The following is a 24,915-nucleotide window of genomic DNA, read 5'->3' as shown; positions in this document are numbered from 1 at the left end:
GATTTGCTAATATTTACAAAAGTACAGAAAAATGCCAGCTCTGTCCTAAAAACAAGCCAAGACATTTATGAAAGGGCCAGCAGGTAGATGATTGACAAAGGCTTAACCATATTATTGAGATTTAAGCTACTGAAAGAAGTCCAAAATGTCTTTGTCCTAGAAGCTCAAGATATCCATTTCAACCACTTTATATTTGTGTGAGTGTTTTCTCTTTTCATTGGAGCGGTGCTTTTTTAAAACTCTGGGTGTGATGCCTTTTACCTCCAGTGGCAAAATGTAAGCACAACACTGCTCAGAAATGACACCAAACAGCAGGTGGACTTTGCTGGAGTAAACAATTTAATTTGCAGACAAATATATTAAATTGGACTTTGATATTAAACTAGAACTGAAGCTTAAAAACTGCTACAGTGCAGAAGTGCAGCAGACTCCACCTACTGACATGAACACTATAAAATAAGTGTATGAGCATTAGAGGCTTATATGTGTTCAAGATGAGAGGACTGGCACTATGTTTGGTGGGACTGATTCTCACAGCCTCGGTAAGACTGTGTGATAAGATTTTTGAGATCTACTGAAAAGTAAACATGTTTAATTGATTAGAATAATTAGGTTAAAATAAATCTCTTAGTTGATGTGTGTTACCTAAAGCTGGGACTGAAGCAAAGTCTATATTAGTATTTCAGATGTTGAATTAGTATGCTGTATTTACGTTACAATTGCTCAACTAAGTGTTAAACATTTGTAGAACCAGACTTAAACTAACTAACTTTAAATTTAGCAACTCTGACTTAAGAATTTAGTTGTATTTTTTCCCCAGGAATCATCAATGAATAGGCTGAGGTATATATCATACTGACACTGACTCTATGAAACAGGTTTATTGATTAACTGTTTTGCTGCTTAGTTTGAAATCCAATGTCAATGACATTGCAGAAACAGAAAAACAAAAAGGCCAAAGGACATTATGCAAACATCCAAATGTGCCATTAGTTTAGGAATGTTATTTGTTTTTAATTCAAGCGCTGTATATTTCATTTTCAGTGGGCTACAGGGGACACAGCACCGACTCAAACACCGGTAGGTAACAAAGGTGGCAGCAGGAGAAAGTGATTTTATGAATTTATCATGAAAGTGCTCACAAGGTTACACAAGTTAAAAGTAATTTACCTGGTTTCTCAGGAGAGATGACTGTCGCGGGACTAGCTAGCATCAAGATAAGCTCCATAAACAGCCATAGTTTAAAGTAGTCCCACTGCCTGACTCATATCCTTTAACTTTTTCTCAAAGTCACTGACTTCACCGTGCTCTTCAGCTTTGTAGCTGTCTTATCTTATTGTCTGCTTTGTTTATTTTACGATACCTTGGGCAGCTGCGTAGCTGAGCTTAGGTTTGTTGAGCCCGCCAGTGCCGCCCTGTGGCCGGAGAGACTAAAAGCAGGAGGATGTGGATCTGTGATGGGAGAAGCGCTGTGGGGCAGAAACCAATAATTTTTCAATTTTAATAATCAAAAATCGTTTAGTCATTTTTTTGAGCAAAACTGTCTTTTGGTTTCTCGAATGTGAAGCTTTTCTGTTTTTCTTTGTCATATAAAATAGTAGGTTGAATGGGTAAATTATTTTTTTCTTATAAGCAAAGCAATTAATCGACTGATAATAAATAATAATAATAATAATTTCAAGATTAACCTACAATGAACATAATCGTTGCAGCCCTAATGTGTATTGTCTTGTAATGTGTATTATAATGGCAAAGATGTTTGATTTTTTTTCTCAGTGAGTTTTTTTTTACCTGGTTCAACAAGGGAAAAGAAGACATTACAACTGTTTAAATAAAATAAGAGATATATAGTGCTATAAATAAATAGGGGGGACAGGAACACAGGCCTGTTTCTAACATACACTTTAAAAAAAATCTATTTTGTAAATTAAACATTACCTTTCAAAAGTTCCACATTGATGATGATGAATGACAAATTCTGATGATACAAACTCCCCAATGTAAACCTTAGAGTGTGATTTTAGAGTGGATAGAATTATCATATTTTCAAAGTAAATATTTCAGATTTATCAGCATACATACATACATTAAAGGATAACTAAGTTCTTTCCATTCAGTCCAGTGTGTGGCACGGTCTTGAAAATCCTCATGGTTTTCCACCTCTAACAACTGAAGGGAATGTGACCCAGGTAAGAAAGTATTCACTGCTCACTGAAATTAGAATTTGAAATGACTTTCAAAAGTAAAAAATAACATATCAAGTATCACAAACAGATTTACTGATTGACTGTTTTGCTGCCTTGTTTGAAATCTAATGTAATGACATTGCAGGAATATAATAAACAAAAAGGACATTATGCAAACACCCAATGTTTTGTCATTGGTTTAGGATTGGAATTTTGTTTTTAATTCAATTGCTATATATTTCATTTTCAGGGGGCTACAGAGAGTACAATGCCAACTGTGAAACCAAAACTGCTGGTGGGTGACAAAGGTGGCAGCAGGAGAAAGTGATTTTATTATTTTTGAAGAAGTGCTCACAAGGTTACACAAATTAAAAGTAATTTACCTGGTTCCACAGGAGAGATGACTGTCGCAGAACTAGCTAGCATCATAATAAGCTTTAATTAATGGCAAAGATGTCCCCTGAAATTTTCTTTAACATTGTGAGTTTTTTACCCAGTTAAACAATGGAAAAGAAGACATTACAACTGAAATCTTTCCCTTCAGATGACAGGTAGTCTGTTGTGTGAGAAAAATTTCTTTTATTTGTTCATGTGTTTGATATAAGGTCATTTGAAATGTCTATTTTTTCCAAAAAGCCTTGGGACACATTTTTGACAAATAATGAATAAATTCAAAAGGGGAAGTTAAAAAGTACTGAGATTTGACAGAACCGTTGTTGGTTTTAGTGTTTTTATGGGATTTGCAGAGAAATGCCAGCTTTGTCCTTTAATCCAGCCAAGACATATATGAAAGACACAGCAGGTAGCTAACTGACAAAAGCCCAACATGAAACAGGTTTATTGATTAACTGTTTTGCTGCATAGTTTGAAATCCAATGTCAATGACATTGTAGAAACAGAGTAAACAAAAAGGCCAAAGGACGTTATGCAAACATCCAAATGTGCCATTAGTTTAGGAATGTTATTTGTTTTTAATTCAAGCGCTGTATATTTCATTTTCAGTTGGCTACAAAGAGCACAACGCCAACTGGGGGAAAAAAACCGCCGGTAGGTGACAAAGGTGGCAGCAGGAGAAAGTGATTTTATGAATTTATCATCATTAACCACAAGGTTACACAAGTTAAAAGTAATTTACCTGGTTTCTCAGGAGAGATGACTGTCACGGGACTAGCTAGCATCAAGATAAGCTCCATAAACAGCCATAGTTTAAAGTAGTCCCACTGCCTGGCTCATATCCTTAGACTTTTTCTCAAAGTCACTGACTTCACCGTGCTCTTCAGCTTTGTAGCTGTCTTATCTTATTGTCTGCTTTGTTTATTTTACGATACCTTGGGCAGCTGCGTAGCTGAGCTTAAGTTTGTTGAGCCCGCCAGTGCCGCCCTGTGGCCGGAGAGAGTAAAAGCAGGAGGATGTGGATCTGTGACACAAGGCTTCTTGAATGTGAAGATTTTCTTTTTCTTTGACATATATGATAGAACATTGATGTGGTAAATTAACGATTAATCAACTGATCGAGAAAATTATTTCCAGATTAATCTATAATGAGCATAACCGTTAGTTTCAGCCCTAATGTATATAATCTTTAATTTATTAGGGAGGTTTTGAGTTTGCCAATGACAAAGATGTCTCCTTCAATTGTCTTTATGTCAGTGAGTTTTACCTGGTTAAACAAGGGAAACAAAAGCCCAGTTTTCTCAGTTTGTCTTTGTTTCTTTCTTTTGTTGGATCTATTTTTTGTACATTAAACATTACCTTTCAGAATTCACTCTCTGCTGAGCTCCACACTGAGGATGAATGAGAGCACATTTTCAATTCTGATAATACAAACTCCCTAATGTAAACCTTAGAGTGTGAAGTTAGAGTGGATAGAATGATCCTATATTTCAGATTTATCATCATACATACATCAAAGTATAATTCTAAGTTCCCAAAATAATGTCCTCTTTCCCTTCAGAGGTCAGGTATATGGCACCCTCTTGGAAATCCTGATGGTTTTCTAACAACAACAACTCAAGCAAATGTGATCCAGGTAAGAAACTATTCAGCACTCACCAAAATTTGTATTTAAGATACAACTTTCAAAAGTAAAAAATAACATATCATCTGAAAAACAACCTTAAAACTACATATTTTAAGAGGGAGGGTAAAAGAGTATGTGGCAATTCATATTTATTTTCATTTTAACCTGTATATGTTAAATGTCCCATCTTTTCAGGGGAAGCAAACGTGATAGAAGACACACAGCAGAGGAGCTCAACAGATGGCTGAAATGACCATTTCATTACTCTGCTGGTGTTACTGCCTCCTTCAAATAAACATTTTAAGTCGGTTGTGTGAGAAAAGTTTCTTTTATTTGTTCATGTGTTTGGTATAAGGTCATTTGAATTTTTTTTCCAAAAAGCCTTGGGACACATTTTTGACAAATGGTGAATAAATTCAAAAGGGGAAGTTAAAAAGTATTGAGATTTGACAGAACAGTTGTTGGTTTTAGTGTTTTTATGGGATTTGCTGGTATTTACAAAAGTACAGAGAAATGCCAGCTTTGTCCTTTAATCCAGCCAAGACATTTATGAAAGAGGCAGCAGGTAGCTAACTGACAAAAGCCCAACAATAAAATTAACTTTTAAACTAAACTACTGAAAGAAGTCCAAAATTTCAATTTTCTGGAAGCACACTGTATACAGATACCTATATCAAGTTAAAAGATTGAAACATGACATCATTTACAAGGACAACTTAATATTTGTGTTAGTATCTTCTCTTTTCATTACAGTAGTGCTGACAGAAAATTTGTCAGCATTTATTTGACAATTATTTTTGTCTTTTTTTCCCCCCAATCAAAAATGCCACACGTTGTTTAAACCTTAGCTTCTCAAATATGAGGATTTGCTGCATTTCTTTGAGATATGTGATAGTAAAGTGAATACCTTTGGGTGTTGGATTGATGCTCAGACAAAACAAGGAATCTGGAGACGTCACCATGGGCCTGGGGAAATTACAATGGACATTTTTCACTATGTTCACTATTCACCAGGAAAATATTCCACAGTAAAGCATTTGTTATCGAAAGAATGCTGTCACATGAGAAAAAAAAAAACTTTAATTACACTTTTAGTTATAGAATGGTTTTTATCTTCCTTTTTCTTTTTTCTTTTTTTATTCAAAGTGTGATGTCTTTTACCTCCAGTGGCAAAATGTGAGCACAACACTGCTCAGAAATGACACCAAACAGCAGGTGGACTTTGCTGGAGTAAACAATTTTAATATTTGCAGACAAATATACTAAATTGGACTTTGATATTAAACTAGAACTGAAGCTTAAAAACTGCTACAGTGCAGAAGTGCAGCAGACTCCACCTACTGACATGAACACTATAAAATAAGTGTATGAGCATTAGAGGCTTATATGTGTTCAAGATGAGAGGACTGGCACTATGTTTGGTGGGACTGATTCTCACAGCCTCGGTAAGACTGTGTGGTAAGATTTTTGAGATCTACTGAAAAGAGGAAACATCTTTAATGGATAATTAATTAACCTACAGTTAATTATCTGAAGGTTTTATGTTTTATTACTTTGACCTGCTAAATAAAGTTGTGCTCTTTGCCTCTTAATTGATTTGTGTTACCTAAAGCTGGGACTGAAGCAAAGTCTACATTAGTCTTTCAGATGGTATTTAGTGTGCTGCACATTCAACATTTTAGTACAACTGCTGAGCTAACACCTGAATGTAAACAGAGGTTGTAGAGCCAGATTCTGACTTAAATGAAACAAGTTAGTTGTATTTTTTCCCCAAGAATCATCAGTTAATAAGCTGAGGCATGTATCATACTGACACTGACTTCATGAAACAGGTTTATTGATTAACTGTTTTGCTGCTTAGTTTGAAATCCAATGTCAATGACATTACAGAAACAGAGTAAACAAAAAGGCCAAAGAACATTATGCAAACATCCAAATGTTGTGCCATTAGTTTAGGAATGTTATTTGTTTTTAACTCAAGTGCTGTATATTTCATTTTCAGTGGGCTACAGGGGACACAGCACCGACTCAAACACCGGTAGGTAACAAAGGTGGCAGCAGGAGAAAGTGATTTTATGAATTTATCATGAAAGTGCTCACAAGGTTACACAAGTTAAAAGTAATTTACCTGGTTTCTCAGGAGAGATGACTGTCGCGGGACTAGCTAGCATCAAGATAAGCTCCATAAACAGCCATAGTTTAAAGTAGTCCCACCGCCTGACTCACATCCTTAGACTTTTTCTCAAAGTCACTGACTTCACCGTGCTCTTCAGCTTTGTAGCTGTCTTATCTTATTGTCTGCTTTGTTTATTTTACGATACCTTGGGCAGCTGCGTAGCTGAGCTTAGGTTTGTTGAGCCCCCCAGTGCCGCCCTGTGGCCGGAGAGAGTAAAAGCAGGAGGATGTGGATCTGTGATGGGAGAAGCAGAAACCAATAATTTTTCAATTTTAATAATCAAAAATCGTTTAGTCGTTTTTTTGAGCAAAACTGTTTTCTGGTTTCTCGAATGTGAAGCTTTTCTCTTTTTCTCTGTCATATAAAATAGTAGGTTGAATGGGTAAATTATTTTTTTCTTATAAGCAAAGCAATTAATCGACTGATAATAAATAAAAATAATAATAATTTCAAGATTAACCTACAATGAACATAATCGTTGCAGCCCTAATGTGTATTGTCTTGTAATGTGTATCATAATGGCAAAGATGTTTGATTTTTTTTCTCAGTGAGTTTTTTTTACCTGGTTCAACAAGGGAAAAGAAGACATTACAACTGGAATGTTTAAATAAAATAAGAGGTATATAGTGCTATAAATAAATAGGGGGGACAGGAACACAGGCCTGTTTCTAACATACACTTTAAAAAAATCTATTTTGTAAATTAAACATTACCTTTCAAAAGTTCCACATTGATGATGATGAATGACAAATTCTGATAATACAAACTCCCCAATGTAAACCTTAGAGTGTGATTTTAGAGTGGATAGAATGATCATATTTTCAAAGTAAATATTTCAGATTTATCAGCATACATACATACATTAAAGGATAACTAAGTTCTTTCCATTCAGTCCAGTATGTGGCACGGTCTTGAAAATCCTCATGGTTTTCCACCTCTAACAACTGAAGGGAATGTGACCCAGGTAAGAAAGTATTCACTGCTCACTGAAATTAGAATTTGAAATGACTTTCAAAAGTAAAAAATAACATATCAAGTATCACAAACAGATTTACTGATTGACTGTTTTGCTGCCTTGTTTGAAATCTAATGTAATGACATTGCAGGAATATAATAAACAAAAGGACATTATGCAAACACCCAATGTTTTGTCATTGGTTTAAGATTGGAATTTTATTTTTAATTCAATTTCTATATATTTCATTTTCAGGGGGCTACAGAGAGTACAATGCCAACTGTGAAACCAAAACTGCTGGTGGGTGACAAAGGTGGCAGCAGGAGAAAGTGATTTTATTATTTTTGAAGAAGTGCTCACAAGGTTACACAAATTAAAAGTAATTTACCTGGTTCCACAGGAGAGATGACTGTCGCAGAACTAGCTAGCATCATAATAAGCTTTAATTAATGGCAAAGATGTCCCCTGAAATTTTCTTTAACATTGTGAGTTTTTTACCCAGTTAAACAATGGAAAAGAAGACATTACAACTGAAATCTTTCTTTTATTTGTTCATGTGTTTGATATAAGGTCATTTGAAATGTCTATTTTTTCCAAAAAGCCTTGGGACACATTTTTGACAAATAATGAATAAATTCAAAAGGGGAAGTTAAAAAGTACTGAGATTTGACAGAACCGTTGTTGGTTTTAGTGTTTTTATGGGATTTGCAGAGAAATGCCAGCTTTGTCCTTTAATCCAGCCAAGACATATATGAAAGACACAGCAGGTAGCTAACTGACAAAAGCCCAACATGAAACAGGTTTATTGATTAACTGTTTTGCTGCATAGTTTGAAATCCAATGTCAATGACATTGTAGAAACAGAGTAAACAAAAAGGCCAAAGGACATTATGCAAACATCCAAATGTTGTGCCATTAGTTTAGGAATGTTATTTGTTTTTAATTCAAGCGCTGTATATTTCATTTTCAGTGGGCTACAAAGAGCACAACGCCAACTGGGAAAAAAAACCGCCGGTAGGTAACAAAGGTGGCAGCAGGAGAAAGTGATTTTATGAATTTATCATCATTAACCACAAGGTTACACAAGTTAAAAGTAATTTACCTGGTTTCTCAGGAGAGATGACTGTCGCGGGACTAGCTAGCATCAAGATAAGCTCCATAAACAGCCATAGTTTAAAGTAGTCCCACTGCCTGGCTCATATCCTTTAACTTTTTCTCAAAGTCACTGACTTCACCGTGCTCTTCAGCTTTGTAGCTGTCTTATCTTATTGTCTGCTTTGTTTATTTTACGATACCTTGGGCAGCTGCGTAGCTGAGCTTAGGTTTGTTGAGCCCGCCAGTGCCGCCCTGTGGCCGGAGAGAGTAAAAGCAGGAGGATGTGGATCTGTGATGGGAGAAGCGCTGTGGGGCAGAAACCAATAATTTTTCAATTTTAATAGTCAAAAATCGTTTAGTCGTTTTTTTGAGCAAAACTGTCTTTTGGTTTCTCGAATGTGAAGCTTTTCTCTTTTTCTTTGTCATATAAAATAGTAGGTTGAATGGGTAAATTATTTTTTTCTTATTAGCAAAGCAATTAATCGACTGATAATAAATAAAAATAATAATAATTTCAAGATTAACCTACAATGAACATAATCGTTGCAGCCCTAATGTGTATTGTCTTGTAATGTGTATTATAATGGCAAAGATGTTTGATTTTTTTTCTCAGTGAGTTTTTTTTACCTGGTTCAACAAGGGAAAAGAAGACATTACAACTGGAATGTTTAAATAAAATAAGAGGTATATAGTGCTATAAATAAATAGGGGGGACAGGAACACAGGCCTGTTTCTAACATACACTTTAAAAAAATCTATTTTGTAAATTAAACATTACCTTTCAAAAGTTCCACATTGATGATGATGAATGACAAATTCTGATAATACAAACTCCCCAATGTAAACCTTAGAGTGTGATTTTAGAGTGGATAGAATGATCATATTTTCAAAGTAAATATTTCAGATTTATCAGCATACATACATACATTAAAGGATAACTAAGTTCTTTCCATTCAGTCCAGTATGTGGCACGGTCTTGAAAATCCTCATGGTTTTCCACCTCTAACAACTGAAGGGAATGTGACCCAGGTAAGAAAGTATTCACTGCTCACTGAAATTAGAATTTACACAAGTAATTTACCTGGTTTCTCAGGAGAGATGACTGTCGCGGGACTAGCTAGCATCAAGATAAGCTCCATAAACAGCCATAGTTTAAAGTAGTCCCACCGCCTGACTCACATCCTTAGACTTTTTCTCAAAGTCACTGACTTCACCGTGCTCTTCAGCTTTGTAGCTGTCTTATCTTATTGTCTGCTTTGTTTATTTTACGATACCTTGGGCAGCTGCGTAGCTGAGCTTAAGTTTGTTGAGCCCGCCAGTGCCACCCTGTGGCCGGAGAGAGTAAAAGCAGGAGGATGTGGATCTGTGACACAAGGCTTCTTGAATGTGAAGATTTTCTTTTTCTTTGACATATATGATAGAACATTGATGTGGTAAATTAACGATTAATCAACTGATCGAGAAAATTATTTCCAGATTAATCTATAATGAGCATAACCGTTAGTTTCAGCCCTAATGTATATAATCTTTAATTTATTAGGGAGGTTTTGAGTTTGCCAATGACAAAGATGTCTCCTTCAATTGTCTTTATGTCAGTGAGTTTTACCTGGTTAAACAAGGGAAACAAAAGCCCAGTTTTCTCAGTTTGTCTTTGTTTCTTTCTTTTGTTGGATCTATTTTTTGTACATTAAACATTACCTTTCAGAATTCACTCTCTGCTGAGCTCCACACTGAGGATGAATGAGAGCACATTTTCAATTCTGATAATACAAACTCCCTAATGTAAACCTTAGAGTGTGAAGTTAGAGTGGATAGAATGATCCTATATTTCAGATTTATCATCATACATACATCAAAGTATAATTCTAAGTTCCCAAAATAATGTCCTCTTTCCCTTCAGAGGTCAGGTATATGGCACCCTCTTGGAAATCCTGATGGTTTTCCAACAACAACAACTCAAGCAAATGTGATCCAGGTAAGAAACTATTCAGCACTCACCAAAATGTGTATTTAAGATACAACTTTCAAAAGTAAAAAATAACATATCATCTGAAAAACAACCTTAAAACTACATATTTTAAGAGGGAGGGTAAAAGAGTATGTGGCAATTCATATTTATTTTCATTTTAACCTGTATATGTTAAATGTCCCATCTTTTCAGGGGAAGCAAACGTGATAGAAGACACACAGCAGAGGAGCTCAACAGATGGCTGAAATGACCATTTCATTACTCTGCTGGTGTTACTGCCTCCTTCAAATAAACATTTTAAGTCGGTTGTGTGAGAAAAGTTTCTTTTATTTGTTCATGTGTTTGGTATAAGGTCATTTGAAATTTTTTTCCAAAAAGCCTTGGGACACATTTTTGACAAATGGTGAATAAATTCAAAAGGGGAAGTTAAAAAGTATTGAGATTTGACAGAACAGTTGTTGGTTTTAGTGTTTTTATGGGATTTGCTGGTATTTACAAAAGTACAGAGAAATGCCAGCTTTGTCCTTTAATCCAGCCAAGACATTTATGAAAGAGGCAGCAGGTAGCTAACTGACAAAAGCCCAACAATAAAATTAACTTTTAAACTAAACTACTGAAAGAAGTCCAAAATTTCAATTTTCTGGAAGCACACTGTATACAGATACCTATATCAAGTTAAAAGATTGAGACATGACATCATTTACAAGGACAACTTAATATTTGTGTTAGTATCTTCTCTTTTCATTACAGTAGTGCTGACAGAAAATTTGTCAGCATTTATTTGACAATTATTTTTGTCTTTTTTTCCCCCCAATCAAAAATGCCACACATTGTTTAAACCTTAGCTTCTCAAATATGAGGATTTGCTGCATTTCTTTGAGATATGTGATAGTAAAGTGAATACCTTTGGGTGTTGGATTGATGCTCGGACAAAACAAGGAATCTGGAGACGTCATCATGGGCCTGGGGAAATTACAATGGACATTTTTCACTATGTTCACTATTCACCAGGAAAATATTCCACAGTAAAGCATTTGTTATCGAAAGAATGCTGTCACATGAGAAAAAAAAAAAAACTTTAATTACACTTTTAGTTATAGAATGGTTTTTATCTTCCTTTTTCTTTTTTCTTTTTTTATTCAAAGTGTGATGTCTTTTACCTCCAGTGGCAAAATGTAAGCACAACACTGCTCAGAAATGACACCAAACAGCAGGTGGACTTTGCTGGAGTAAACAATTTTAATATTTGCAGACAAATATACTAAATTGGACTTTGATATTAAACTAGAACTGAAGCTTAAAAACTGCTACAGTGCAGAAGTGCAGCAGACTCCACCTACTGACATGAACACTATAAAATAAGTGTATGAGCATTAGAGGCTTATATGTGTTCAAAATGAGAGGACTGGCACTATGTTTGGTGGGACTGATTCTCACAGCCTCGGTAAGACTGTGTGATAAGATTTTTGAGATCTACTGAAAAGTAAACATCTTTAATTGATTAGAATAATTAGGTTAAAATAAATCTCTTAGTTGATGTGTGTTACCTAAAGCTGGGACTGAAGCAAAGTCTATATTAGTATTTCAGATGTTGAATTAGTATGCTGTATTTTCGTTGCAATTGCTCAACTAAGTGTTAAACATTTGCAGAACCAGACTTAAACTAACTAACTTTAAATTTAGCAACTCTGACTTAAGAATTTAGTTGTATCTTTTTTCCCCAGGAATCATCAATGCGCTGTATATTTCGTTTTCAGTGGGCTACAGGGGACACAGCACCGACTCAAACACCGGTAGGTAACAAAGGTGGCAGCAGGAGAAAGTGATTTTATGAATTTATCATGAAAGTGCTCACAAGGTTACACAAGTTAAAAGTAATTTACCTGGTTCCACAGGAGAGATGACTGTCGCGGGACTAGCTAGCATCAAGATAAGCTCCATAAACAGCCATAGTTTAAAGTAGTCCCACCGCCTGGCTCATGATTCTTTGTTTGCTTTGTTTATTTTACGATACCTTACGTAGCTGAGCTTAAGTTTGTTGAGCCCGCCAGTGCCACCCTGTGGCCGGAGAGAGTAAAAGCAGGAGGATGTGGATCTGTGACACAAGGCTTCTTGAATGTGAAGATTTTCTTTTTCTTTGACATATATGATAGAACATTGATGTGGTAAATTAACGATTAATCAACTGATCGAGAAAAATATTTCCAGATGAATCTATAATGAACATAACCGTTATTTTCAGTAATGTAATGTATATAATCTTTAATTTATTAGGGAGGTTTTGAGTTTGCCAATGACAAAGATGTCTCCTTCAGTTGTCTTTATGTCAGTGAGTTTTACCTGGTTAAACAAGGGAAACAAAGGCCCAGTTTTCTCAGTTTAAGTGGCACTGTTTGTCTTTGTTTCTTTTGTTCGATCTATTTTTTGTACATTAAACATTACCTTTCAGAATTCACTCTATGCTGAGCTCCACACTGAGGATGAATGAGAGCACATTTTCAATTCTGATAATACAAACTCCCTAATGTAAACCTTAGAGTGTGAAGTTAGAGTGGATAGAATGATCCTATATTTCAGATTTATCATCATCAAAGTGTAATTCTAAATTCCCAAAATAATGTCCTCTTTCCCTTCAGATGATAGGTGTATGGCGCCCTCTTGAAAATCCTGATGGTTTTCCACCTCTAACAACTGAAGGGAATGTGACCCAGGTAAGAAAGTATTCACTGCTCACTGAAATTAGAATTTGAAATGACTTTCAAAAGTAAAAAATAACATATCAAGTATCACAAACAGATTTACTGATTGACTGTTTTGCTGCCTTGTTTGAAATCTAATGTAATGACATTGCAGGAATATAATAAACAAAAGGACATTATGCAAACACCCAATGTTTTGTCATTGGTTTAGGATTGGAATTTTGTTTTTAATTCAATTGCTATATATTTCATTTTCAGGGGGCTACAGAGAGTACAATGCCAACTGTGAAACCAAAACTGCTGGTGGGTGACAAAGGTGGCAGCAGGAGAAAGTGATTTTATTATTTTTGAAGAAGTGCTCACAAGGTTACACAAATTAAAAGTAATTTACCTGGTTCCACAGGAGAGATGACTGTCGCAGAACTAGCTAGCATCACCATAAGCTTTTATTAATGGCAAAGATGTCCCCTGAAATTTTCTTTAACATTGTGAGTTTTTTACCCAGTTAAACAATGGAAAAGAAGACATTACAACTGAAATCTTTCCCTTCAGGTGACAGGTAAATGGCACAACAACTGAAACAAATGTGAGCCAGGTAAGAAAGTATTCAGCACTCACCAAAACTAGAATTTGAGATATGTTTTTTAGAAGTAAAAAATAAGTATCATCGGAAAAACAACCTTAAAACTGCATGTTTTAAGAGGGAGGGTAAAAGAGTATGTGGCAATTCATATTTATTTTCATTTTAACCTGTATATGTTAAATGTCCCATCTTCTCAGGGGAAGCAAACATGATAGAAGACACACAGCAGAGGAGCTCAACAGATGGCAGAAATGACCATTTCATTACTCTGCTGGTGTTACTGCCTCCTTCAAATAAACATTTTAAGTCGGTTGTGTGGGAAAAGTTTCTTTTATTTGTTCATGTGTTTGGTATAAGGTCATTTGAAATATATTTTTTTAAAGCCTAGGAACTCTGGATAATTTTGACAAATGGTGAATAAACTATCACCTGCTCTGACAAAGTGAGAAATCACAGGAATAGAGTAAGTGATTATGAACAGCAGGTTAAAACAAGTCTTGAGTTTACAAATAAACAATATCTTTTCTGGAAAAAGACACTGTGTAGAGATTCCAGTTTTTAACTTTAAAGATTCAGACGAGACTCAATTCACAAGGATCACTTTATTTTCTGTGTTAGGCTCTTCTCTTTTCATCACAAATATTATCTATGTCCACGCAAAGTGTCCCAGCAGGAATCAACACTCCCTGACATCTTTTATGGAAAGGACAGAAACACAGAACATAAATCCAGTTCTTCACCTTTCTAAACATAACTATGCTTGTAGTAAAAACCCATTTGATTTTAACTGGGCGTACCACTGATTTGGAAGTGGATAGTACTCTGTTGGTTTGGTGACAGTTTGTATTTACAGACCAGCAGTCACTGTAACTCTCTGGAAAATGAAGTTATGCACAAACTACCTGTTCTAAACGGCTGCAATGAAGGCTGAGACAGTATGATAATAGAGGAGGAAAAGCCTTGATAAAAAAAGATCGGTCTTAAAACTGGAGTTGAAATGTACCACAGAGCGACAATATGGGCAACTTCAAATTATGCATTTAAAGTGGTTTTCCATCATTTTGTTGGCATTGTAACATTTGTGACAAATGCTGACAAACCACAGTAAAGCATTTGTTACCAAAAGAATGGTTTGGGATTAGAAACGAGCTTTAATTGCGCTTTAGCTGATGTCTAGAAGAGACCAAAAAACAGGAAGGGCAGAAAAACTGAAAAGTGGATATGATAGACAGTTAGTAGTTGTAATCATCACGCAAACTACAACAGCACTACATTCTCGAACAGAAGGATTTTTTTCTTTTGTATATGTTTTTTTTTTTTTCACAAAGTGGTGAGATCCAAAGGCAGGCAAGAGCCCGTGAGATAACAAGCAAAGTTCTCTTCAGATGACAAAGCAGTTTCTCTCTATCAGTAAGGCCACTTTATATAGAAATTCTAAATGAGGACCACAACCTATCACTTCTTGTCCATAGATCTTCGCAATGTCATCATCATCATCGTGAAGGAAAAAAGCAAAGCTTCAAGTTTCTAAATCAAAGAGCCTGATGGCCAGCTTGTATGTGGAAGAAGAGGAGGAGGAGGAGGGGTGGGGGGTGGATGGGGGCCGGTGTTTGCCCCAGTTCACCACCACAGCGGAAAAAAAGCTCAGTCCACATGGTCACCACCAGCTATGCTGCTGAGGTAGTTTCCCCAATTCCGAAGCCCCAACCACAACTCAAAAACACACCCCAAAATAACCATGTGCGATTGGGTTATAGCGATCTTGCAAAAAAATAGATATTTTCACAGAAGTTTGTAAAATCATCTTGCCTAAAGTCTTCTTCAATCCTCTGTGGCTTTATCAAACCAAGTTGAAGTCCAGAGAGAAGTTGCGCCATACAACTGCTGCTCTGATTACAATCCACAAAGGACAACTATGTTGTCTTTTGTTGCTGCAGTGTTGTACGTTTGGGTGTATTTTGCTAATTCCGCTTCAATTATTCCCTCTTTCAACAGCCCCTTCAGATGCAGTCCTTCAGGTTTGCCAACCAATTGTATGTAAAGTGTGTTATCGATATTTTTTAAGGGAGTGTCACTGTATGTGCATGTGCTGCAGTGATAATGTTGCATATGAGTGAGTGAGTGAGTGAGTGAGTGAGTGTGTGTGTGTGTGTGTGTGTGTGTGTGTGTGTGTGTGTGTGTGTGTGTGTGTGTGTATACAAGGCTGTGTGTTTGTGTGAGTAACCAGTGTGGTGATGGTGGTGGCAGCGTGAGCTCTGTCAGGACTGCAGTCCACACAGCTGGAGTTCAGCTTCCTTCAGGGGGCTGGGCAGGACCGCGCTGGAGGGGCCAGGGGACGGAGGGGGAGCGGCTTTACTTATCCCCCAGGATGGCGTACTGGTTGTCAAGCTGCAAGTGCTGCATGGATGCACCACCGGTCTCCTCTCTACCACGGTTCCTGTGTTTCACAACCTCAAAGGTCTTCTCCATCTCTCTGTCCCTAAAAGACAGATATGTATAACTTTAGTGTCAGAACAATCAATCAGTCAGTAAATCAGACAGAAAATGAACTGCCTGCAAATTAACAAACTATCCTCTAAGTCCTTTATCAAGACACAGTAAACAGTGCCTGGTTTCATCTTTAATGTGAGCATTTTACACAATTGTTAAAAAAAAAAAAAAAAAGACATTTTACAAGGTTGTAAACTGAACATATTTTAAGTTTGGACTTCATTTTGGGTTCTGAGAAATTGCAGTCTGTATTTTTCTGAAAACCATGTTGAACAAACTACTGTCACTTGAACTCTGCTTACTTGCGTGTCTCCACATGCTTAGCAGTGGCCAGCAGAGAGGGGAACTGTGCATCACTGAAAATCTCAGGAGGGCCCTGGCTGGGACCTCGTCTGTTAGTGGACAGCCGAGCCCCTGGAGGGCGATATACACCAGCAGGCTTTGCCTCAGGCACCTCTACATCCTCTGAAAGTGCACAGATAACATCAGTTAGACAAGAAAACCAGATTTCCAGGAGCAAATTCCAGTTGCATGCATATATATATATAAAGGATTATCTTATCTTATCTATCTTATTTAATAAAATCACAGTACATACACCTTAATCATTTATTTACAGCTGCAGGCTGTGTATGTGATTTTTTCAAGATACAATAAAATCAAAAATTCACTTTATTTGTGTGGCTTGGAATGCACTGGAAAACGGTGCCCTGTCATATATTCCAAAAACACAAGTGATAGACGAAATAAAGGAAATATGAGCTCAGTATCTGTAAAATGACCAGAGTGAAAAGCAAATACAGCTTTATTACCAGTGGCATGTTTACAAGCCAGCATTACAAGTGGAGTTGGTTTACTCACCCACAGGTGCAGCAGGAGGGGGAGCAGCTCCAGATTTGTTCCAGGGCCCCGACACTTTGTCTCCACTGACTAGAATGATCTCTCCATCCTCACCAACCTCCTCCTTCTCGTACTCCTCTTCCTCTTTCTCATCACTGCAAAACATCAGACAGACAGATGAAGACATGATGAGCTGCACTGGTTCAGCCAACTTCCTCTAGACCATGTCCCACAACCAATGCACGATAGCAGCTCCATAAAAACATGTCAACAACAAATGTCATCTTTAGTGCTGTCAGCACTACAATAAATTAGCCATGGTTAAAACGATATTTTTTGAAATGTTGTAGGATGGGTCATAGGGGCCATGATCTTTACTGGCTCCCACTTGATGACACCAAGGCTCAGATGCAACTGACAACTCCTCATGTGACCAAGTACTCATGACAACCAAATAAATAATTTCATTCTCACCTTATTTGTAAAGCTTGCAGCCGAAGCCCGCTGTAATCCACTTCTTTCTGCTCAAACTCTTTCCACTCCTCGTCCTCCTAGGCAGACGGAACCATTAACTCAAAAGTACCTTACAATGTAATAAATTCCTACAACTTCCAAAACCCTACTATCATTTCTGTAGGTGACAAACATCTGCACTCTGACCAGTTCTTCCCAAGAAATGGTCACACAAGCTATAGTGGTTTGGGGCAACGTTACACACCAATATGAAAGGCTTTTAATCTTATAATAAGTAACTTAGTTTTGGCATTTTATCATACCTTCATGTGATTTGAAAGCTTTAAGGCTGGTACCCCCGTAAAAACTTATGACAAATGGCGGCTCGGCCTAGCTGGAAAGCCACGATTTAATCGAAGGGGGACGACAGCTTTCCCCATGCAAACACAAGGCCAGTGACACTATGATAGCTAAATGTACAGGCATTACATGTAATATTATGTCACGAATCCGCTTTAACAGCTCGCTCACGTAAAGATAAAGGTGCAAGAAAAACACAAAAAGTGTGTGATGATGAATTTTGTTACCCCCGTCACAAAGTGTGCCAGGAGAAACCATATGCTAGCTAGCAACCGGCGTTGTCACTTCATGCTGAAATGCTTATTATCCTTCATAACCTGGTGAAATTTCAGAGAGCTGTAAGCAAGCAAGCTACATGTACGGAAGAGGCAGATAACGACGAGGATACAAAATGTGACACGACACCGGTGTGTGCAATAGACGCTGCTGAGGAAAAAAAAGTTACAGAAGAGTAGCGTTGGTTACCTTCTCAATCTGTGCGTCTTGGTTCTCATTTTTTGCCGATTTTTCCTTCTCCTTCTTAGTCTTTTTCACTGCAGTCGACGTGGGCCCGACGGCAGACTCCTTACCCTTTCCCTTTTCTTTCTTCTTCTTTTTATCCCGCTTGGCAAAGAAATCGTCCAGGCTCTTCTCCGTCGGTACATCCGCCATTTTCAAAGACCAACGTAAAATAGTTAGCTAACCGAGCAATGACAAATGTGAAAACTGCGCTCTCGCAGAGTGAGGACAGTTGGTCAAATGGTCAGAGGACACGGTGTTACTCCTTAATCTGGCAGTTTAACTTCTGTTCCAGGCTGATAAAAATGTCCACCCTGGTTCTGTTGCCGAATCGTTAGGTATCCTGTCAACCATGCCATGCACGGACTATTTGACAAATCTGTACCGTTACCCGGAAATACATCGACCCTGAACCGGATATATTATTTTGACATTTACACAAAAATAAAAGTCATAATATTAGTTGGGTTTTTTTCCCCAAATATATCACTCTTTGGAAAAATATCCGAAGTTAAATTAAAAAAAAAAAAAACGCTTAAATCCAACTTGGTACAACTCACTAATTATAAACTGTAATTGAAGAGGGATTCTGTGTGAATGTAGTTTTAAGGCCTACATTATTTTAGATCATATTGAGCTTGTGTTTTAAAGTTTTGTTGTATAAAATCTGATTTTAGATGTTGGCACCAGTGATTTTTTTATGTATGTATTGTATGTATGTATATAGGTATTTTTCTTTAAAATATATTTGTCGTTAATAATGACAACTTCTGGGTTGCCATGTTGTGGGAGATCCTCCTCCAGAAGGTCACTTTGCTTGCACCTAAATTCAGTAACCATCAATGTATGAATGTGTGCTTTTGCTATTAGTAGTTGAACAGGCCAACAAATCTGTAAATATCACTCACGTCAAATTAAACCTCTCCTCAGCAGTAACTTGTAAACAGATAATTGAACTCACCTTCCCAGAGCTGGAGGTCACTTGACCAGATGCAGCACAAAGAGAAAATTCTGGCTCACTACATCAATGGATGTGCTGTGGTTGGCAGGACTGTTTACACTGCTTTGTTATGTAACCAACAGGTGTGATATCTAACTCACACATACTGTAGGACAACTGTCAAACATCACTGTTTTGGACTTAGTGTCCAAAGTCGGTCAGCCATGGTGAAATATGAGGAAGTGTGTTATTGATTAAATTTACTTCTCAAGAGAATAAATCAGACAAACAGAGTACTGTGTTTTTTGTTTGTTTTATTGCTCAGCAGTAAAAAGTACAGTGTATACTACAGTACAAAAAATACATAATGTTGAACACTGCTCCACCGTGCCACTGAACGTATTGTAAAATATCCACTTTTTTGAGCGTGCAAAACAACAAGCCCAGCTGTGAGCATCCAATGCAGGAAATATCAATATGTTTAACCGTGTTATTCACCATCACCGCTTTAATCAGTGATTTCAGAACAACATTGCACAATGCAGAAAATCTTTAGCAACAATAGAGGCAGGCAGCATTGATTATTGAATAAAACTGCAGCAATGCAAAGTAAAAACAGATGATAGAAGGACCACGGGTTCAATAATTAAAAAAAATATTCAAACGCCTCTGTATGTGCTCACAGTAAATATTCAGCATACATTTTTTGTCTCAGTGTTTTTATTGGTCAAGATTTTTTGACAGCCTCTAACACATGTTATGTGGTCCAGCAGCTGATTCATAATCATTCAACATTTCAACAAACACAGTTTGCAATGATGTACAAACACATTATTTATGAAGGGAGACACTTATAGTAGCAAGGGATGGTCTAATTGTTTCCTACAGTGCTGAGAAAGTCTTTCTCAAACTGGGCTATAACCAGCAGCCACTCCACGATATACAGACAAGAGACAGACAGACAGACAGAAAGACACACATACAGAGGCACACACACACAAACAAGACACACATAGAGAAACAGATAAAACTGAGCGGAAAGTGATACAAAGTCTTGTTTGATGTAAAGTAACAGTGATATTTGGTTAAGGGGGCAGCACGTTTCAACTCATTCATCCACAATCACACACTTTACTGCACACACACACAGTATGCTTACATGCACGAACCAAGCATTCACACACATACACACATACTGATATATAAAGGGCCAACATAAAGAATTAAGACATCTATGTGGTCCCTCATAAAGAGAAGCTGGTGACACATGAGGGGGAAAGTCATTTTTAAGTCAGCTCATTTTGACTGATAGATGCACCATCATTCATAACTGTCAGATGTAGACCCCAAATCATCCAAATAGTCTGCTCAGATTAACCAGGAAAATCTGGGCTCGTTTTTATCAAACTGCTGAGAAATAAAAGTTAAAGTCCTTTACTTATCCTACTTTCAAACTTAAGAATAAAACCCATTCATCATTTTTTTATGACTTATAAGAGAGGCTCCAGAGCTCCCTTTATTTTATTTGATCAAAAGTAGAGCCTAGATGACTTCGTGTTTTCAAGTGAGTACAAAATATTCTTTGTCATGATGAATAATATTCAAATAGTTTAAACCTACTGGATTATGAATTACACAGCTATTTGCATTTGATAGGATGTTACACCACTTTTTTCCTACATTTATCAGAAGTGCAAAGAACAAAACCGTCTGATTTTGTTTGCAATCACCTTCAGTTTATCTTTATTGTCTGCACTTGTCAGCATAGTACTAAATTCTTCTTATTATACTATGTTGTCTCTGATGTACCTTCTCTATTTCCTATTACATAATGCTTATTTATAATGTATATATCCTGTATTTGTCACCTTTTTAAAACTGCTTTTAATGTTAGATTTAAAATTCTCCTCTGTTCTGTCACTCTGTAAATAAAATACATAGTATTATTATTATCAAAAATTAATGTATATTATAAAAAAATATGCAATTATCATTGTTAACATTCAAATTGCTACTGGAAATACTGAGGATTTCACACAAAGAAAATGAACTTTTAAAGATCACATATAATTTTGCAGAATAAGACCACTGGAGGAAAATGTAAGGATGTTTTCTAAAGAATGAAGAATTGGGCAGACATAAGTTAAATCCTCATCTCTGATTGGTTATTCCTGCTCTGAGCATACACGATTAATCATGTGATCACTTGAGTGTTGTTCATAAAGGCAACATCTCTTGTAATTCAGTTCTTCAACCTGATGGCACTTTTTTTTTTTAAACTTTCTTAGAAGTTTGATAAATACAGACCCTGATTTCATATACACCATTTGATCCCCAATCCCCTCCCCCAAACTACATATTGTAGGTGTTATATTCAAGTTCAACAGGCTATAAGTATTTTGGGATTTGATTTTAAAGGAAAAATAAAATTACAAAGAACAGCTTTAATGCTTTAAATTTTCATAGCACGTTTCTCTCTCTAAAGCAGATTTCATGTGGCAATATCCACAGTGCACTCACCATCAAGCCACTGTAAGGAAACAAACCCACATATACTCTGTATTTTATAAAGACAATAAAAACCTTTTATCACAATTAAGCCTTTTGTAGAAAATGTACATCAGAAAAATATGCAGGTGCATCCTCATAGTAAATAGTGTCTGTTTACATCACTCTCCTTTCAGGTTGCTCTTTGTGTTTATAATATACAGTATAAAGTCAAAGTCTCTGAATATTTACCACATATATAAAATAGACAACAACAGCAGGGGGAGTAGAAGAGGAGAATCTGACAGTGTCTCTCGTTTTCTGTCTCTAGGTGGCAGAAGCTTTGTCTCTGTTGATGAAGAGGGTCTCCTGGCAGAAAGGGTTAACCAGGACCACGCTGCTGCCACTGTAGTCTCCATTAGGGGGTAGACAGGTGTCATGCTCCTGCAAATGCACACACACACACACACACACAGCGAAAAAATTAACACAGGTGTCTAACTGTTAAACAATAGCTGTGATTCATGATTCACGCTTCAGGGCTCACCATTAGGGTACACATTGCAGTCTACTATATCTAAGTCACTCTACAGGTGAGGAGCAGAGTCAGACAGTTTAGCGTGGAAGCGAACAGAATAAAATATGGGTTTGGTGTACCCTGGGGGCTTTTAAGGAGATGGTGAACAAAGATACCTGACAAAACTGGATGAACAGAGATACAAAGGAAGGTGGAGGAGAAGATGTAAAAGCTTCATGAGTGGAGAGACAAAAGGGAGGGATGACTCAGAAGAAACAAGGCAACAGAGGCACTTAATGTAGGGGGAGGGGGTTGTAGAAATAGTTGTTGATGGTGAGTCAGCAGTAATGAGGCAGTGCTGGAGGAGGGAGGTGTGAAAAACAAAATGATTTGTTTTACAGCAGGAATGAGGCCATTTTATCAGCAAGATCCAATCAAATCAACTTAATACTGTCATTTAGGTTTACAATCATTTCTCCAAGAGCTCTCTCATTTACTTATAGCACCAGGGAAGCTATGAGGCTGCTGCTCTACAGAGACAGGTAAAGCAAGGGAAAACAACACCTGGGTGTCACCAGGGGCATCCCACACATGATCCAACCTTAGCTTCCCTCTCCTGATGCCCCCACAGGTGGCAAAGGAATGCAAATTGTGCAATGGTCGAGGAATAAAAGAAAGGAGACACACACACAGTCAAATAGTCATTGGACAGAAGATGATTTAAAAAAACCTGAATAAAGCAATGACAAATCAAAATGATATAGGAATGAGAAGGCGGGAGATTGCACATTTAACACTCAGAAAAATCCTTGTCACCCTTATAAACTACAGTATCCAGCAGATGGTGCTGTAATGCACCAAAAAACCTGCGCTGTTCCCCAGCTGTCCAATGATATATCATTGGACAAATATGACAACCTTTGGCCAGGGTGAGTCCAAATATGATCTTGCTATTGTCCTTTTTCTATCATATTTGCTAAGTAAGAGCAAAATTGACAGAAACATGAAAGGGAAAGAGAAATTAATATAATTACCTCATAAAAAAACCCATAAAATCTTACTGTCGCCAGTTGATCAGTTATTAAAAACAGTGGAGAACTATAGAATATTTTAATTTGATGGATTTTTACAACCATAAAGAGCCTTGGCTGGGGTGTGCATATTTCATGGCTTCATTTGCTCACTCAAAAGACCGTGACACAAGTTTTTAAAGTAATATGAAACTACCAAAGCTTCCAGACTTAAACAAACTATGGACAAAGATATGTCAGACAATACTGTCCATAAATCTGATGTTGCACATATTGAAATATGTACAGGTATACTTCCTTCCTCTTCCCCTGGCCAGTGACGTAGACGGTTTAGACACAGTTTAGACAATTCCTGAAGAGCAATACTTTTGTGATCTTGTTGTTCAAAATTAGCTTAAGAATCCTGAATGTGTTTTTTTGGCTGGTTATCATTGCTGACTTGGGAGCACATATGGACTGGGCGCCTTTTGGTGCTGAACACTCAAATAAACCCATCAATCAATGAAGGCTGAGGGGATTAATATGGCTAGCCTGCAACAAAATATGACCTGTGTTTACAGTGTTAGTCTAAAACACACCAACCAAATAATGCTGTGTTATTAGCCTGTATATTAATGCTATACTACTATTCTCTGAATTTTAATTAAGGAAAATATTGGATGTGAAAAACTGTCTAAGAATCAGTACTCTAACATTTTCCCTGCAGGGAAATTCTCCTTTTACTTGCTCCACATAGCATCTCTGTAAATTGTAATAATACAGTGTCATGCTCAAGTGCACTTCAGCAGGCCTCAAGGCTTTGCTGACGGGAGAGATTGGACATGGATCCTCTTGTTGTTTCCATACTCATTAAAACCATTCTGCTGACTGATGTGAAACAGTGAAACAGTGAAACATCAAGTAAATGTCCCACCACTTGAGTGTGTATTGTTGTGCGCTAATAGAGACAGTTGTGCCAGTAGTTTGTACCTCACTCTCCAGAGTGTGTATCTCTCTGGGCAGCTCCACAGCGTGCCTGCTGAAGTAGTCCATGGTGATGGCGTTGTTCCAGTAGCTGAGGTTGTTCTCCTGACTTGATGACTTCTTCTTCCTCCTCATACAGCACACAGTCAACAACACCAGCTACAGCAGGCAGAAGCAGGAAAGGGAAAATGAGGGTTAGGACAGTAGTTGGAGAAGCAGCTGCTTCAAATAGCCTCTGGAAAGCGCCCACACGAGCTGCTCAGCTAGAGGGCTGTCATGTTTCAGGACAATATGCCACTGGTAGAATAAACTGTGGTGGAAAGAAAAACTTCCACACAAAAATGCTGTTAGAAATGACTACTGGTGATGTGCCTTGTAGTAAACTATCTGAAACAACTAAGCTGTCGTCTCTCCAAAAACAAATGGTAAGGACAAATTCAGGAATCATCCATGAAAAAAATATTATCAAAAGGGAAGAAAGACTTATTTCTCCATCTCTAACAGACCAAAATGCAAAAAACTGTGTTTTGCCTAAGGTGCAACTCCTACTGCTTCATGAAAAAAAGACTCTAGTTCCTTTGCAGTTATTATGCTATTCTGCAGCTTAATGCAGCAGGATCAGGCCCTGAAGGGTGTCTGGTGGCTGTCAAAAG

The 24,915-nt window shown here is 37.1% G+C and overlaps 2 protein-coding genes and 1 long non-coding RNA gene across 7 annotated transcripts in view; all 3 read right to left on the bottom strand.

Annotated features, from left to right (window-relative positions):
- Positions 1-1,086: 1,086 nt before the first annotated feature.
- Positions 1,087-13,028, bottom strand: LOC108903058 (uncharacterized). 2 transcript variants are annotated; one of them, XR_007809415.1, is made up of 4 exons: positions 12,285-13,028; positions 11,306-11,364; positions 2,087-2,211; positions 1,087-1,469 (listed from the first exon to the last, which is right to left on the bottom strand). It is a non-coding gene; the product is annotated as an uncharacterized LOC108903058 (long non-coding RNA). The 2 variants fall into 2 exon arrangements; XR_007809414.1 differs by lacking the exon at positions 2,087-2,211.
- Positions 13,029-14,270: 1,242 nt separating this feature from the next.
- On the bottom strand, positions 14,271-18,724 carry LOC108903056 (protein CDV3 homolog). 2 transcript variants are annotated; one of them, XM_018705134.2, is made up of 5 exons: positions 18,292-18,724; positions 17,488-17,564; positions 17,035-17,168; positions 16,476-16,638; positions 14,271-16,162 (listed from the first exon to the last, which is right to left on the bottom strand). In XM_018705134.2, the coding sequence occupies exons 1-5, from the start codon at positions 18,475-18,477 to the stop codon at positions 16,036-16,038; spliced, it is 687 nt and encodes a 228-aa protein (XP_018560650.1). In that variant the 5' UTR covers positions 18,478-18,724; the 3' UTR covers positions 14,271-16,035. The 2 variants fall into 2 exon arrangements, with proteins under 2 accessions (XP_018560650.1, XP_018560652.1); XM_018705136.2 differs by having other exon boundaries at positions 17,488-17,561.
- Positions 18,725-19,561: 837 nt separating this feature from the next.
- tmem108 (transmembrane protein 108) overlaps positions 19,562-24,915 on the bottom strand; it is a 63,872-nt gene continuing 58,518 nt past the window's right edge. Inside the window, exon 6 of one of the 3 annotated variants that reach the window (XM_051066854.1) lies at positions 19,562-20,880. Coding sequence is in view for 1 of the 3 variants with exons in the window: in XM_051066855.1 (XP_050922812.1) it covers positions 22,079-22,195 (117 nt within the window). In the remaining 2 variants the exon portion in view is untranslated. Of the gene's footprint in view, positions 21,529-21,688; positions 22,196-24,915 lie in introns of those variants that run through there. The other 2 variants (XM_051066853.1, XM_051066855.1) reach the window with 2 other exon arrangements.

The sequence above is a fragment of the Lates calcarifer genome, linkage group LG24, assembly GCF_001640805.2.
Source record: "Lates calcarifer isolate ASB-BC8 linkage group LG24, TLL_Latcal_v3, whole genome shotgun sequence".
NCBI lineage: Eukaryota > Metazoa > Chordata > Actinopteri > Centropomidae > Lates > Lates calcarifer.
The sequence above is the reverse complement of the archived record's forward strand: the minus strand, read 5'-3'. Positions and strand labels throughout refer to the sequence as shown.